Source organism: Zonotrichia leucophrys, chromosome 1 (genome assembly GCF_028769735.1).
Source record: "Zonotrichia leucophrys gambelii isolate GWCS_2022_RI chromosome 1, RI_Zleu_2.0, whole genome shotgun sequence".
Classification (NCBI taxonomy): Eukaryota; Metazoa; Chordata; class Aves; order Passeriformes; family Passerellidae; genus Zonotrichia; species Zonotrichia leucophrys.
The window spans coordinates 16,292,970-16,306,009 of NC_088169.1; the positions used below are offsets into that span (position 1 = coordinate 16,292,970).

At 43.0% G+C, this 13,040-nt stretch overlaps 1 protein-coding gene across 2 annotated transcripts in view; it reads left to right on the forward strand.

Moving 5' to 3' along the window:
• Nucleotides 1-306: 306 nt before the first annotated feature.
• Nucleotides 307-13,040, forward strand: part of MAP3K15 (mitogen-activated protein kinase kinase kinase 15) — an 81,249-nt gene continuing 68,515 nt past the window's right edge. For both annotated transcript variants that reach the window (XM_064707148.1, XM_064707206.1), the window contains exon 1: nt 307-622. In XM_064707148.1, the coding sequence (XP_064563218.1) occupies nt 307-622 (316 nt within the window). The remainder of the gene's footprint in view (nt 623-13,040) is intronic.

Below are 13,040 nucleotides of genomic sequence, written 5' to 3' on the forward strand. Positions count from 1 at the left end.
GCATTGTCCCGGGAAGGCACGGCGGGGTGGAGCCGGACTCCGCGCTGGGCTGCCCGGGGCTCTCGGTCGGGGAGGGCGGTGCCCAGCTGAGCCGAGCCCCGCTCCGTGCCGGCCGCCCTGAACTCGCCTCGTCCCGTCTCCGTGCCCGCCCGCCCGGGAGCGGAGAGAAGCGCGGGCAGAGGGGCCGGCACGAGGAGGGAGGGAGGGAGCCGCCTCGCCGGGGTTTGCCCGGCTGCTCGCGATGGGACGCGGGCCCGCCTGAGCACCTGCCGGCAGCCCCCGCTCCCCTCAGCCCTCGACGCCGCTATGGAGAGCCCCGTGAGCGGCAGCGCGGCCGCGGAGCCGGCGCCCCCCGGCGCGGAGCCGGAGCTGGCGGCCGGGGGCCCGGCGGAGGTGGAGGCGGCGGAGGTGGGCTCGGCAGCCCCGCGGCCGCGCTGCCTGCGGGCCGTGTACGTGCTGAACGACCCGCCCAAGGCGGGCGCCGGGGCGCGGAGCCCCGAGGCCGGGGCACGGCAGTGCCTGCTGCGGGCCTGCGAGGCCGAGGGAGCCCAGCTCAGCACCGTCAACTTCGGCGAGCTGGACTTCGGTGAGACGGCGGTGCTGGACGCCTTCTACGACGCGGGTGAGCGGGCTGGGCTGAGGCGGGACGCGGGGCGGGGGCTCGGGCTGGAGCCTGCCCCGCGCCGCCTCCCGGGTCGTGCGGGGACACGGCCGGCCGGGACGGGAGCCCTCGGTGAAGGTGGTGCCGGGGAACAGGGAGAGCGGGGCTCTGGGCAGGGGGTGTGGGGCCAGCGAGATGGGTGCGAAGGGATCCTCGTGTAATGCGGCCAGCACAGGGAGCAGGAGAAGGTGAGAAAAAAGTTGAGGCTCTTACAGCAGCTCCTTCAGTCGCCACGGTGCGTTGTCCCAGCAGGACTGTGGGTCCTGCAGTACCAACCGAGCCTTAAGGAATAGCCGAGCTCCTGCTGGGTTGGTTTGCTAAGAAGCCTCTTCCGGCCTGATGGGGAGCTTAGAGTGAGACACAGGACAAAGACACACCACCAGCCTCTGATCTGGCCTGGCCACAGGCTTCATGTTCACTGCACTCACTCCAGACTGGACAGTGAAATTGTATGTGAAAAAAGTGTATTATTCTGTATTGCTCTGAACAAGGGCCCTGAGGAATACTTGTGGGTATTGCCCACACTGTTCAGGTTCCAGCTGGTGACAGGTGTCTGTCAGTTCAAAAGAAAGCTGCTGTCCCTTATCCGCTCAAAAACACCTGGCTAGTTTGGCACTATGGCAGAGAACTGTGAGCTTTTTGAGCACTCCTTGGAAGCTTCTGAGCCAATAGGCATTATAAACTAATCAAGGTGAGTATGTGGACATTTTGCTGGCCTGCAGACAAACTTTTATCTCCTATCTGTATGAGCCAGCATAAGGAAATGTTGGAAATTTACAAACTCCAAAGATGGAAAGTACTCTTTAAGCGTATCTTTCACAGTTCATCTTTCATAAGAACTTTGTTTTCCTCTTGAGATGTGTTAAAGAATATTTCCTAAAACTTTAGCCGTATTTTAAATTCTCATGTGATTGAGTCAATTTCATCCCAATAAGTCACGCAAATATTGAGGAACCTCAAATCCTTTTTGTCAGTATTTTTCCCCAGTCAGAGTTTTTTTATGTCTCTGCTAGCAAGGTTGACCAGTATGTAATTGTTGACCAGAGTGTAAAACATTCTTTGTGCATCTTAGTACACAAACACAACCTAGCAATTTCTTTTATAGCCACTGTGAAGGTAAGAATAATGTACTCATCAACGCAAAATTATTCCTCTGTTTCTGCTAATAGTGCTATTAATGTATTAGACACACACCTGCTGTACGTTGTACTGGGAGTCTGAAACAGCTATTTGAAAGGGGTTCTTAAGTTACTGCATTCTGAAGTGAGTGCTTCTTCTCTAGGAGTGTGCCCTAACTTCGCAGAATTTTGATTCAAGTCATCTTGTTCGACCAGGATCCTTTTATCCCTGATTAATACCACTTTGTAATAGTAAGGTGCCTGTTACTGGATACACCTTCAACACTCTTATATCCAGGGTTTTTTTTTCAATTAAAAAGTAATTGAATAATCCATAATCTGGAATTGTTCCAAAGGTGACTGTTAAAAATAGACTTTTTATGGATTTTTTTCCAGTAGCAACAATTTGATATCAGCCATGGGAACAACTTTTTAGTTTAACTTCTTAGTAATGTATGCCTGGGATTGCTGACATCTATTCAGTTCTTAAGAGGAACACTGGTAAGAATAAGTGTTAATGTGAATGCTTCTGTGGCTCATGATGAACTTTGTGTTAGGAAGTTCCCATGTGTTTACTTTAAAAAGAAAACAATCTAAAGAAGTTTTATTGCTTCCTGGGTAAGATATTAAGCAGGTGTTTCCCACACTGAAGATATCTCTTACAGTGTATTTTTACTTTCTCTAATTGAAGGGTAGAACCTTGAAAAGCAATTCCTCTTGCTTTGTAACGAGTGGTGGGGTCTCTGAGAGGTGCTGGCCTGTTGCCTTCCCTTGGTTTAGTAATGGAACCTTAACCATCTACTAATGCTTAATGACTGAGCAGCAAAGACCAAAAGATCATCTCATTGTGAGTAGTATTGACGGCTCTTTGTTAAAAATGTTACCTATTAGCCTTTTTCCCTGACTGTGCCTGAAATTTTAGCTTTCACTCAGCCATTAGACCGCCCCCTCCAAAGCAGTTTATTCACCTTATTTAGTATGAATCTATAAGTACCTTTTGTGACAAAATCACCAAACTTTGGTGTTTGTTGTGACAAACACCAAAAGGACAGAGTACAACAAAAAACTTCTACAGAAGCCTCGTTCCTGTCTGCAGGCAGGTTTTTTGGTAGATGATTTTTCAGTAGAACACTGAGAAAAGAGCTGCAAATCCACTTAAATTTTTTAATCAGAGTATATGTGTTTTTTACCTTGAGTGTAGTCATTACTGACTTGCCATAATTTGAAATTTTATAGTGAATGGAAGCATGGCTTACGCCTTTAGTTAGGTATTGCAGACCTGCAGGTAATGCAGGTTCTGATCTTAAGAAATCACTCAGCTTTCTAAGGTTTTGCTTTGCTGAAGGAGAACTACAGCACTTGTGAAAGCAAACTTAAAAGTCATGAGTTAAAAACTTGGTAAAAGAAAGAAATAAGATTTCTTTGCTCAGTGTGGGCTAGAAACAGGCTGTCAGCAAAGTAATTTATATTTTCCAAAAATGGGCAATGATATCTACCTAATAGAGGAGCAACAAGGATGCCTGCACATATTGACTGTATCTCTGGGAAGAAAAGAAGGTAATATTTTTAAACTAAAACTGGCAAGTAGTGTGAGGCTTTTTTTTGCAGAAAATAAAAGAATAAAAGTAATTTTCCCTAGGAACAGTGAGCCTAGGAGCTAATTGAGAATTTTTACAATTCTTCAGAATTATCCCATGAAGAAAATCAAACCATAGGTACTGTAGTGCATTCATAAACAACTTGAGAGACGCAGTGGAAAGGTGAGTGTGACTTGGATATAGTGATGTTACAGGAAGAGTGATTAATAGCTGCAAAGGATCTTCATGTTCTGAACGTACTAAGAAAGCAAACATGATGTCAAAGTCAAATGTCTGACCTGTACCTCTGAAAGGATGATATTAGATAGAAAAAATGTAGCTTTTCCTTGTCTGCTCAAAACTATCAAATCTTAGTGCCTGCAGTGCCAGGCAATAGGGTTTGGCTACAGTGTTAAGGGAAGGGGTGTACAAAGTACAGTTATACAGGTTTTGGGTGTTCCCATTTTGGTTTATGAAATCCTTTCTCTGTAGCTGATCATACTTTTCCCTCATGAGGGATGTGCAGCAATCTGTTTTGAGGCCTGGAATATTTCTTTGACCATTTGACCACAGCATTTAGAAATTATACAGTCAGCAGGATGAAAATCAGCTGAAAGGAAGACAGGCTAGAGAGCAAGTGGTGTACTGAGGAAGAGAGCTAATTGCTGACCTGAGATAAGTGAGTGTTCCTCTGACAATCCAGGAAACTGTCAGGTAATTTGTGAGTATAGGGGAATATTTTGAAGTCTGTTTCTGCTGTTGACAATCCAGGAAACTGTCAGGTAATTTGTGAGTATAGGGGAATATTTTGAAGTCTGTTTCTGCTGTTTTGCTGTATATGAACTTCTCTAATCATTATCCTGTGTGATAAGGCAGCCCCAAAATGCATGGTGTGATACCTGTCTCTGCAGGCTTGTCTTCGTCCAGAGCCAAGACTTGGGAGTGAGCCTAAACAGAGACTGAAACACAGATCCTCCTTACTTCTGTACCTTATTTCTTAACCCTGATTACTTGTCCATGAAACTTTTTTTAGTGTTTGTGTTTTTTAGCTTTGTGTTACACTGTGAAAGGGGAAGGAGGAAATAAATTTGCTGGATCCTAATTTTCAGGCTCTGGCACTTGCTGGAGGAATCATTGCCTGTTCCTCAGCTGCCTGCCCTGAAACCCTCTGCCCTCAGAAGGCCAGTGTCCCCACTCCAGAATTGGCAGGGAAGCTTCAGCATCTTCAGCCTGAGGGCTGAGTGCATCAGGTGCAGTAAACACTTGTCACTGCTATAGGATAATATACAGCATGGTAACCCCTGTAGCTTAGCTGGAGGCACAGCTTCCCTCGCTGATTCTGCTGCAGGGAGCACAGTCTCTGACAGGAATGACAGGTGAGGGCAATCACTTCTAAACAAACTTCATCATACTTTGCTGCTGCAGTTTATCTTTGCCCCTGGGTGTGACAGGCAGCAGTGGTGGAGTTAAGGGTTAGTGCTCTGAGGCTTACTTCAGCAGGCAGGGTTTGCTGTTTTTCTGAGGAACACTTAAAATCTTTTCTTTCCTTTCTTTTCCCACAAAGGTAACTCAATGGCTAGGGGTATATTTGCATTAAATCTCAGGAGACATACATACCACAGAATACAAAAGTACCAAGAGAAGCAAACCAGCCATCTTTAGAACAGGAAGGTGGTGGATGAGAGGCTGGGCTGGATATTGTGCTGCTTCACTAAAACAGCAGAGCTGTTGGGACCTGATCTTTTATCTCTGTGTGGTGCTGCACATCTAGAGTGACTTCAGGTGTCTCCGGCAAAGCTCTGTGTAGTGACATCAAACCAAATATTCTTGTAACAAATCCCTTTAATATACCATTATTGTAGTCCTTTTTTATCCAAGTGTGTGAGGCCAATTTTAAATGACAGAAACAAACATCAGGTCTATATGTTACTGTCATAAAACAGTTGAGGTTGGCAGACACCTGAAAGATCATTCCATTTTAACCCCTCTGACATGGGCAGAGATACCTTTCACTAAACCAGGTTGCTCAAAGCCCTGTCCAGACTGGCTTTGAACACTTCCAGGGATGGGATATCCACAACCTCTCTGTGTAATCTGTTTCAATGTGTTATTATCCTCACAGTAATCTAAATCAGCCCTCTTTCATCTTGAAGCCATTCCCCCTTGCCCTATCACTACAGTAAAAGGTCCCTCTCCAGTTCTCTTGAAGCCCCCTTTAGGTAATGCAAGGTGCTATAAGGTTCTCCCCAGAGCCTTTTCTTCTCCAGGCAAAACAGCCCCAACCCTCTCAGCCCATCTTCCTGGGGGATGTGTTCCAGCCCTCTGATCATCTTCACAGTCCTCCTCTTGAACCTCTCAAACAGGTTCTCACCCTTTTAACGCTGGAAACTCCAGAGCTGGATGCAGCACTTCTGGTGGGGTCTCACAAAAGCAGAGTAGATGGGGAGAGTCCCCTCCCTTGACTTGCCAGCCCTGCTGCTTTTGATGAAGTACAAGACACAGTTGGACTGATGATCTCAGAGGTCTTTTCCAACCTAGTTAATAATTTCTATGATTGATTGATTGCTTCTGTGATTCATGCACCTTCATCTTCCTTAGATGTTCTCAAACCTCATATTCTGCATGATACACAACACAAATGGCATGTTTCTGGGTTTTTTTAACTTATTCTGCAAGTAATATTTTTCCTTGTGTGATTATAAGTCAAATTGAGTCTCACTAAATAGACTTAGAAGCTTTTACACCCATTACAGCCATTACAAGTGACTTCAAAAATTTGAACATGTAAGATTATTCTGAAAAAAAGGAACAACTGAAGTGCTTTAGCTCTGAAGACCAATTTTTGTCACATGGCTCTTGAAACACTGCAGTAAAGTGGGTTTTGGTGGTTTGTTTTTAATATTGTTTAATTTATTTTTAAAAAAATAAAACTGGCAGCATTTTCTGGAATTCTTCATATCAGTAAATGTTCTTCTGATAGAGTTTTTTTTTTACTCTGATAGGAGGAAAGAACTGTGCTGGCTATGCATAGCAGTCTGCAAATTCTAAAGGTCTTTATTTTTTTAAGAGGTATATGCAAATGTATTTTTCATGTAGTTCCTAATTTGCTCTGAAGGAATCTACTGTGCCATTTGACTGTGAGATGCTGGCAAGAAGATCTCCAGTTCTGCCTTTTGCATTTCAAGTTGACTTTCAGTGACTCCCAGCCGCTCATATCCTTTGCAGTGATTGCATGCTTGCTCAGTCTTGCTGTGCTGTGTGTAGCATGTTCTTCATAGGTAAGAATAATTTCTCTTAGACCTGCAGTCTCAAAATTAGGTTAAACAAAAATAAAGGAAGTGTTTGCTTATGTGGGTTAATTACATTGCTTTAATTTCCATCCTCCATAAAACAGATTATGGTAGATATGTGGTATCTCATATTAAGTTCTGCAGTCATGCTCTTCCTTTATCAGTGTAATCTTTTTTATCAGTGTAAGCTTTTTTAATTGTTAAATTATGCTTGCACATGATAGTTAAAAGGTAAGTAATTAAACACACTTGCACATGCTAGTTAAAAAGTAGCCTTTACAGGCTAGTAAAGGTAAGTTCCTGGTTTGCCTTGAGGTAGAAATCTTCTGACTTGTAAGGACTTGTGCAAAACCCAGTTGAGAACTCAAGATGTTTTGGTTTCCTCAAGATGGACCTGCGTCAGAGTAGTCAACAGCTCTTGGCCAGGAACAAGAAGTAGGATACAGTGATTATGTGCATGATTATTATTTGATTTATTGCTAATTTATTGTCTAAATACTGCTGTAATTAGGCTGTAATACAATAAGTAAATAACTATAATCTATTAAAACAGATAATAGTGCAATAGAGTCATGGTCTCTCCAGTTATGAGCTTCAATGGGACCCCCTTACTTTCTAAACTCAGAGTTTAGGTGTGGCTAGGTCCACTAGCTGAGATTTGGTCAACAGTTTATGTCTAAAGGCTTATAATAAGCAGGTTTGGCTAGAAAAGTACAGGTCAACAGTCTTTAGCCTTGGAGAGTTCACCATTCCAAAGCAACAAAGCACCTATGTGGCTGCTTTTGGATTTTATCTCCACATGTGACTGGATCTTAGTGGTTTTCACTCACTGTCAAAAAGTCAGTGTTTCCCATCTTCAGGCTGCAGGCTTCCATGCTGGGAGGGAATTCCACCTGGAAGCTGCTTGCAGCACCAGGAGACCAGCTAGCCCTGTCTCTGCCAGCATTTGATACCCTTCTGCAGGCCAGTGTGCTCCAAAGTCAGTCCTCAATATCTTGGCTCCCCATCTCTGGAGTGCATTAATTTACATTCAGACAGTTCCTCCTGCAATCCTCACCTGGTGTTCCAGTCCTAGGAATAAGCCTCACTGCCATCAGGGACTGCAGCAGGGGGGACGCTGTGGGGCTGTGTGTGGAGGTCACATGCAATGGCCCAGCTAGCTTCTGTCAGCATCACAAGCCTCAAATTCAAACTCTGGCTGCAAACCTGTGTCCTGGAGATACTCAAGGCATGCTCCTGCTTCCATGCATGTGGAGGAGCAGTGCAAGGGTGTTGTGTGGCTAACATTTGGCAGCTGAGATGAGTGTAGGGTCTTTCTTAGGAGGGCCTCAATGTGGTTTGCCCGTTGCAGCTGAACTCTGTGAACACAGTAGGCTCTGGTTGCCATGCACTTCAGGAGGGCTGTGAATTGCTTTAGCCTCAGGCTACCTTTGAACAGCAGCAAGGGTGCCTGAGGCTGAGCCAAGAGAGGCTTGCAGCTGTTGCTTTGTCCTGCCCCCTGGCACAGGCTGGGTACAAACAGCCTAGCTCCTGTGTCAGCTGAGGTCAGGGGGATTCAGAGAGCAGCCGATGGGTCAAACGTGTCTCACAGTATGATTTCACCCCACCTGTCTTCTTTCAGAAGTGCTGCACATCTCTTCACCTTTCCCTGGGAGGTCGGGCTGGTTATAGAAATGTGCCAGGAGCAAAAATTGCATCACTGTTCTCTGCAAAGAGAAGACATGAATTCTGACACAAGTACTGGATTGCTGTGTCATGGAAAGCCACTCATGCTTTTTTTATCCTTCGTAGTACTCAGCCTGATCCGGTCAATGATTCTGCTGTGTGTTCAAGGTGGTGGAATTGAAACTTCTCAGCTATTCTTTGGTAACACTTCAGAGCATTTAAAATTTTGTCTAAGTAGTTCAGCAGCTGTTATGTCTTGGAGCGCAAAGCCCAATGGGATTCACGACTTTAAAATGTGTACCCCAGCTTTTATTACATTGAAGGTAAATGGTACCAGCCTTGGTTAGCACAGTCTGTCTTTAACTGCAGTGGGCTCTGATGACAGGCAGAAATCTGAAATGTAATGAAACAGTGATGACACTGTTAGGACTACATCCCTAGCCTTCTGCTGATGTGGGATGGTACAGCTAAATCCAGCAGTAAGGGAAGTACTCCTGTTGATCACAGCAGAACTTATAGCTCTGTCTGTTCTAGTATATACTGCTTTTATGCTTAAATTGTGTTTTAAAAGTCTTCAATATCTATCTCTTTAAAGCAAAACACAAGGAGAAGAATCTTGAAGTGCTTTTTTAACCCTGCTTCAGTATAATCGTTTTTTATTTTGCACCATGTTATGGAGGGAAATGTGTCTGGATTCTTTGCATTTTGTGGGATTTTATTCTGTTCAGTAAAACAGCCCTTCATGCACAGAGCTGTAGCACAACCAGGGGTGGTTGAGGGCCTCTCAACAATTTGAAAACTGTTTATCACATGATAGATGTTTACCACATGATTTCTAAACCTTTTGAAGTGTATGCCAAAAATACGCTAGTTCTGGAAAACAAACAACCTTCCATGTAAATCAGCATGATAAGGAGCTTTCTCTAAAATTCTTCAGTTTCCTACTGGTGCTGGCAGTGCTTTCCATGAATAGTGGTACTTTGATGCCTCCAAGCATGTCAAAAAGCAGTGGTAGATTCTATGAAACTGATTATGGGGAAAATAACAGGGAAGTTACTTTTTTAAACTCGGGGTAGTGAATTATTTGCCACTTGGTTGCTGTCCTTTCTCCCTCCTTCCCTTTAAATTTTTTACAACTATTTAGTAGCTAGATCAGCCACAAGAAATTGGGTTGAATCAAGTATCTGTCATTGCCTTAGTCAGAGAAAAGCTGCAGGTTTTTTCTATTGCGGAAAAATATCTGCCCATAACAATTTCCCTCAGCTGAAGATTAGCGGCATTAACTCTATTGTTGCTGCCTTTCACTCACAGAAGCTGAAGAAAGAAATTTCTTTCTGCTAATTTGTGTGTTGAGGGAGACATTCGTTGTTAGTTTTGCCTTTGATTGGAGAGTGACAATGTGAAACTGAGATTGGGAACTGGTAAATGAAAACAGTGCAAGGCTTTATTCTGTCTCTGTGTTGCTCTATAACAGTGCTAGACCAGTCATTGCTGTTGTGCTAATCTTAGCAGATAATAAAAATTTGCAGGAGAAAAGCTAATGTTTACAATTGTGTTACAGTTTGGTTCTGGGCTGCCTTACTTAGCAGAGCTTCTGTGTGCACAATCCTGTTTCACACAGTAACTGTCAGCTTTTATCAGCATCACCTCTGCCTTCTCTGCAGCTGAGATACGTGTTTCAGATATTTTCTTTGCCAGTGGATGTTTGGTATGCTTCAGTCTTTTTAAACCCAGTTTGAAAAGAGGACATGATTACCAAGCTCAAAGCCAGGCACTGTGCTTGTGTTTTCCTACTGCTGTTTATGGGGCTTAAGATAACTAACAAGTTATGGGATGTTGTCACCTGGAGAAAGTATTCAAACCAGAATGAAGTCTGAATATGGTTGAGGTGGATTTCTTGATTTCATGATAATTAAATTGGGAAACTGATAAACTTAGCTTTTTGCTTATTATAGTAACAAAACTAGGTAAGTCTTCATATTGTTTTGGGAAAACCAGAAACTGTCTTGACTTTCTGGCTTGTGATCAAGTAAAAAAAAAATGCTTGACTATTTAAAAAATTTTTTACCCTTTAATGCCTCTTCAGATTCCTAGTTTTGCAGTAGTGCCTCTGTGATGGTATAATATAAATTAAGAGAAGAATAATGTGTTAACTTCTGTAATTTTGGGTATTTTGGACAATTTTAAAGATGAATATTCAGAATTTAGCATCTTAAATCTAAACTTTCTTATATCCTCTTACCATGACAAGGTACAGGTTAGTCTGGGGATGTTGGTGGAAGAGAAACTTGACACGGGCCAGCACCTCAGAGAGCCAACTGCACCCAAAGCAGTATGGCCAGCAGGGAAAAGGAGGGGATTCTGATGAGAATCCCTGCAGGTCTGTGGGCCCCAGTGTAGGAGAGATGTGCACCTGTTGAAATGAGTCCAGAGGAGGCTGTGAAGGTGATCAGAGGGCTGGAGCACCTGTCCCAGGAACACAGAGGGTTGAGAGGGTTGGGGCTGTTTAGCCTGTAGAAGAGAAGGCTCTGGGGAGACCTTATGGCACCTTGCAGTGCCTGAAGAGAGCTGGAGAGGGGCCTTTTACACAAGCTTGCAGATAGGCCAAGAGGGAATGGCTTCAACCTAAAATGGGACAGCTTTAGATTTGATATATGAAGCAATTCTTTACTGTGAGGATGGCAGGGCTTTGGCACAGGCTGCCCAGAGAAGCTGTGGGTGCCCCATCCCTGGAAGCGTTCAGGGTCAGGTTGGATGGGGCCTTGAGGAACCTGGACTAGTGGAGGTGTCTCTGCCCATGTCAGAGGGGTTGAAACTAGATGACCTTTAAGGTCCCTTCCAACGTAAACCATTCTATGTTTTTAGGTGGAAAATGCTGGAGACCATGTTTGGAGGTTTGTTGCAAAATTACAATTTCATGTGATTCATTTTGTCTGAATCACTATTTGGAAGTACTAATATTCCTCTGATTCTATGAAGATCTTAGGGAATAGGTTCCCCTGTGATAACAGTCTGTGTTTGTGCTTAATGTTCTCTGTCTACATGCTGGAATTTATAGAATTATATATGTGCTGTATTTATAGAATAGTTAAAGACTAAGTAGATAATGGCTATGTCTCTAGAAAGACCAGCTTCTACTAAAATTCTAGATTTTATTGATCTCTACATAGTGTCTTGAAATTGATTTCTCTCATTTTTTAATGGAAGCTTCCGATTTTTTAAATTACAGTATTGAGTGGTACATCAGGATTTTTTCAGTAGCACATGCAGTCTTTTAGACTGGCACGTAAAGCTTGTACTGTGTACAGGAAAGATAAAAATAGCAGAGAGGATCCACATCTGCCCAGCATCCGGAGTGTTGTATCAAGGACTCAGTCTCTGTATGTGAGTGCAAGTCTCTTGGCTCACAGAGGCTTCATGTAAACTTTATCTCCATTTGCACTTTAATAATACTGCCTTTCCTCAATAGATTTTTTTCTGTGCATAACTTACTTTATGTGGGTACTAAATGACAGTATGGGAGTCCATCAACATAAAGAGGAAATCCATGATATAGTTATGAGATGGGATACCTCAGTTTAGTACATAAAAATTCCCATTGCTAATGATGGAGACATCTCTTGATTTGATTTTAAAAAACATATTTGGGAAAAAATAAGATATTTGGACTAAGAAAGTATCACTTTTTTTATTTGCTATATATTTAAATAAAGAAAGGAATAAGGTCTTAGTTTAACCCAGACTTACGAGCTTTAGTGTACTGAAATATTTTTTCTATTTTAGTTCCTTGTATTTTGACTTCTTTTCTTCTTACTATATTTCTTTGATAATAAGATAAAGATCAGCATAATTTTACTTCTCCAATTTTTTTAAAATATATGTTGTTGGCCAGTCTGTGTGACCTGTGGGAGATGTGCAGATTTAGCAGGTTTTTTATGTTCCCCAGCCAAGGTATTCAACATTAAATGATGAGTGATTCTCAAATGGTTTAGTTTGGATAAATGTCTAAGAGGTTGAAGCTTATTTAACCTCCTTGGCCTAAAAATTTATTTGACTGCAGCTGGGGAGAAAGGGACAATGTTCCTTGTTGAATTTCATCCTCTCTTTAATTTCACTTAGGCCAGGTTATCCAGTTATGCAACTTTTTTTTTCCTGTACTTCATTCCCTTTGATTGCCTTTGTTGACCCAGTGTAGGAAGTGCAGAGGTGCAGGAGAAGTTAAATAAAGTTCACCTTTCTCATTCCACATACCCACCTTCCGCTCCAGTTGCAGGCAAGGTTCAGATTCGGTTCAGGCTTGGGGTGTTTTTTCTCTGTGCTCTCTGGGGCTGGCTCCACTCTGGAGCACTGCAGTGGAAATGGTTTGGTGTGAGCCTTGGCACACTGCTGGTGCAGCAGGCAAGTGTGAACTGCCTGCTTTTAATTTACTCTGCTGTTTCTTTTCTTCTCTGATACTAAATAGGGCAGAAAAATGTCCTGTAGAATTAGTAGGTTCTTTGGCTTGCTAAAAAAATTAGGAAAAAGTGTTATTCTTAATGACTCGGCATAGTGAAAAGTATGTGTGATGTGAAACAGTTACGACAGTTACTCATTATGTCAGTCTGACATCTATATTAAAATTTCTAATATACTGAGAGTATATAAACAGGGAAAATTATTGAATAGATGTCTTCAGATCATCTGTGACTGATAAGTGGTTTTTTTCAGTGTTCTGATTTAAAGCAAGAAA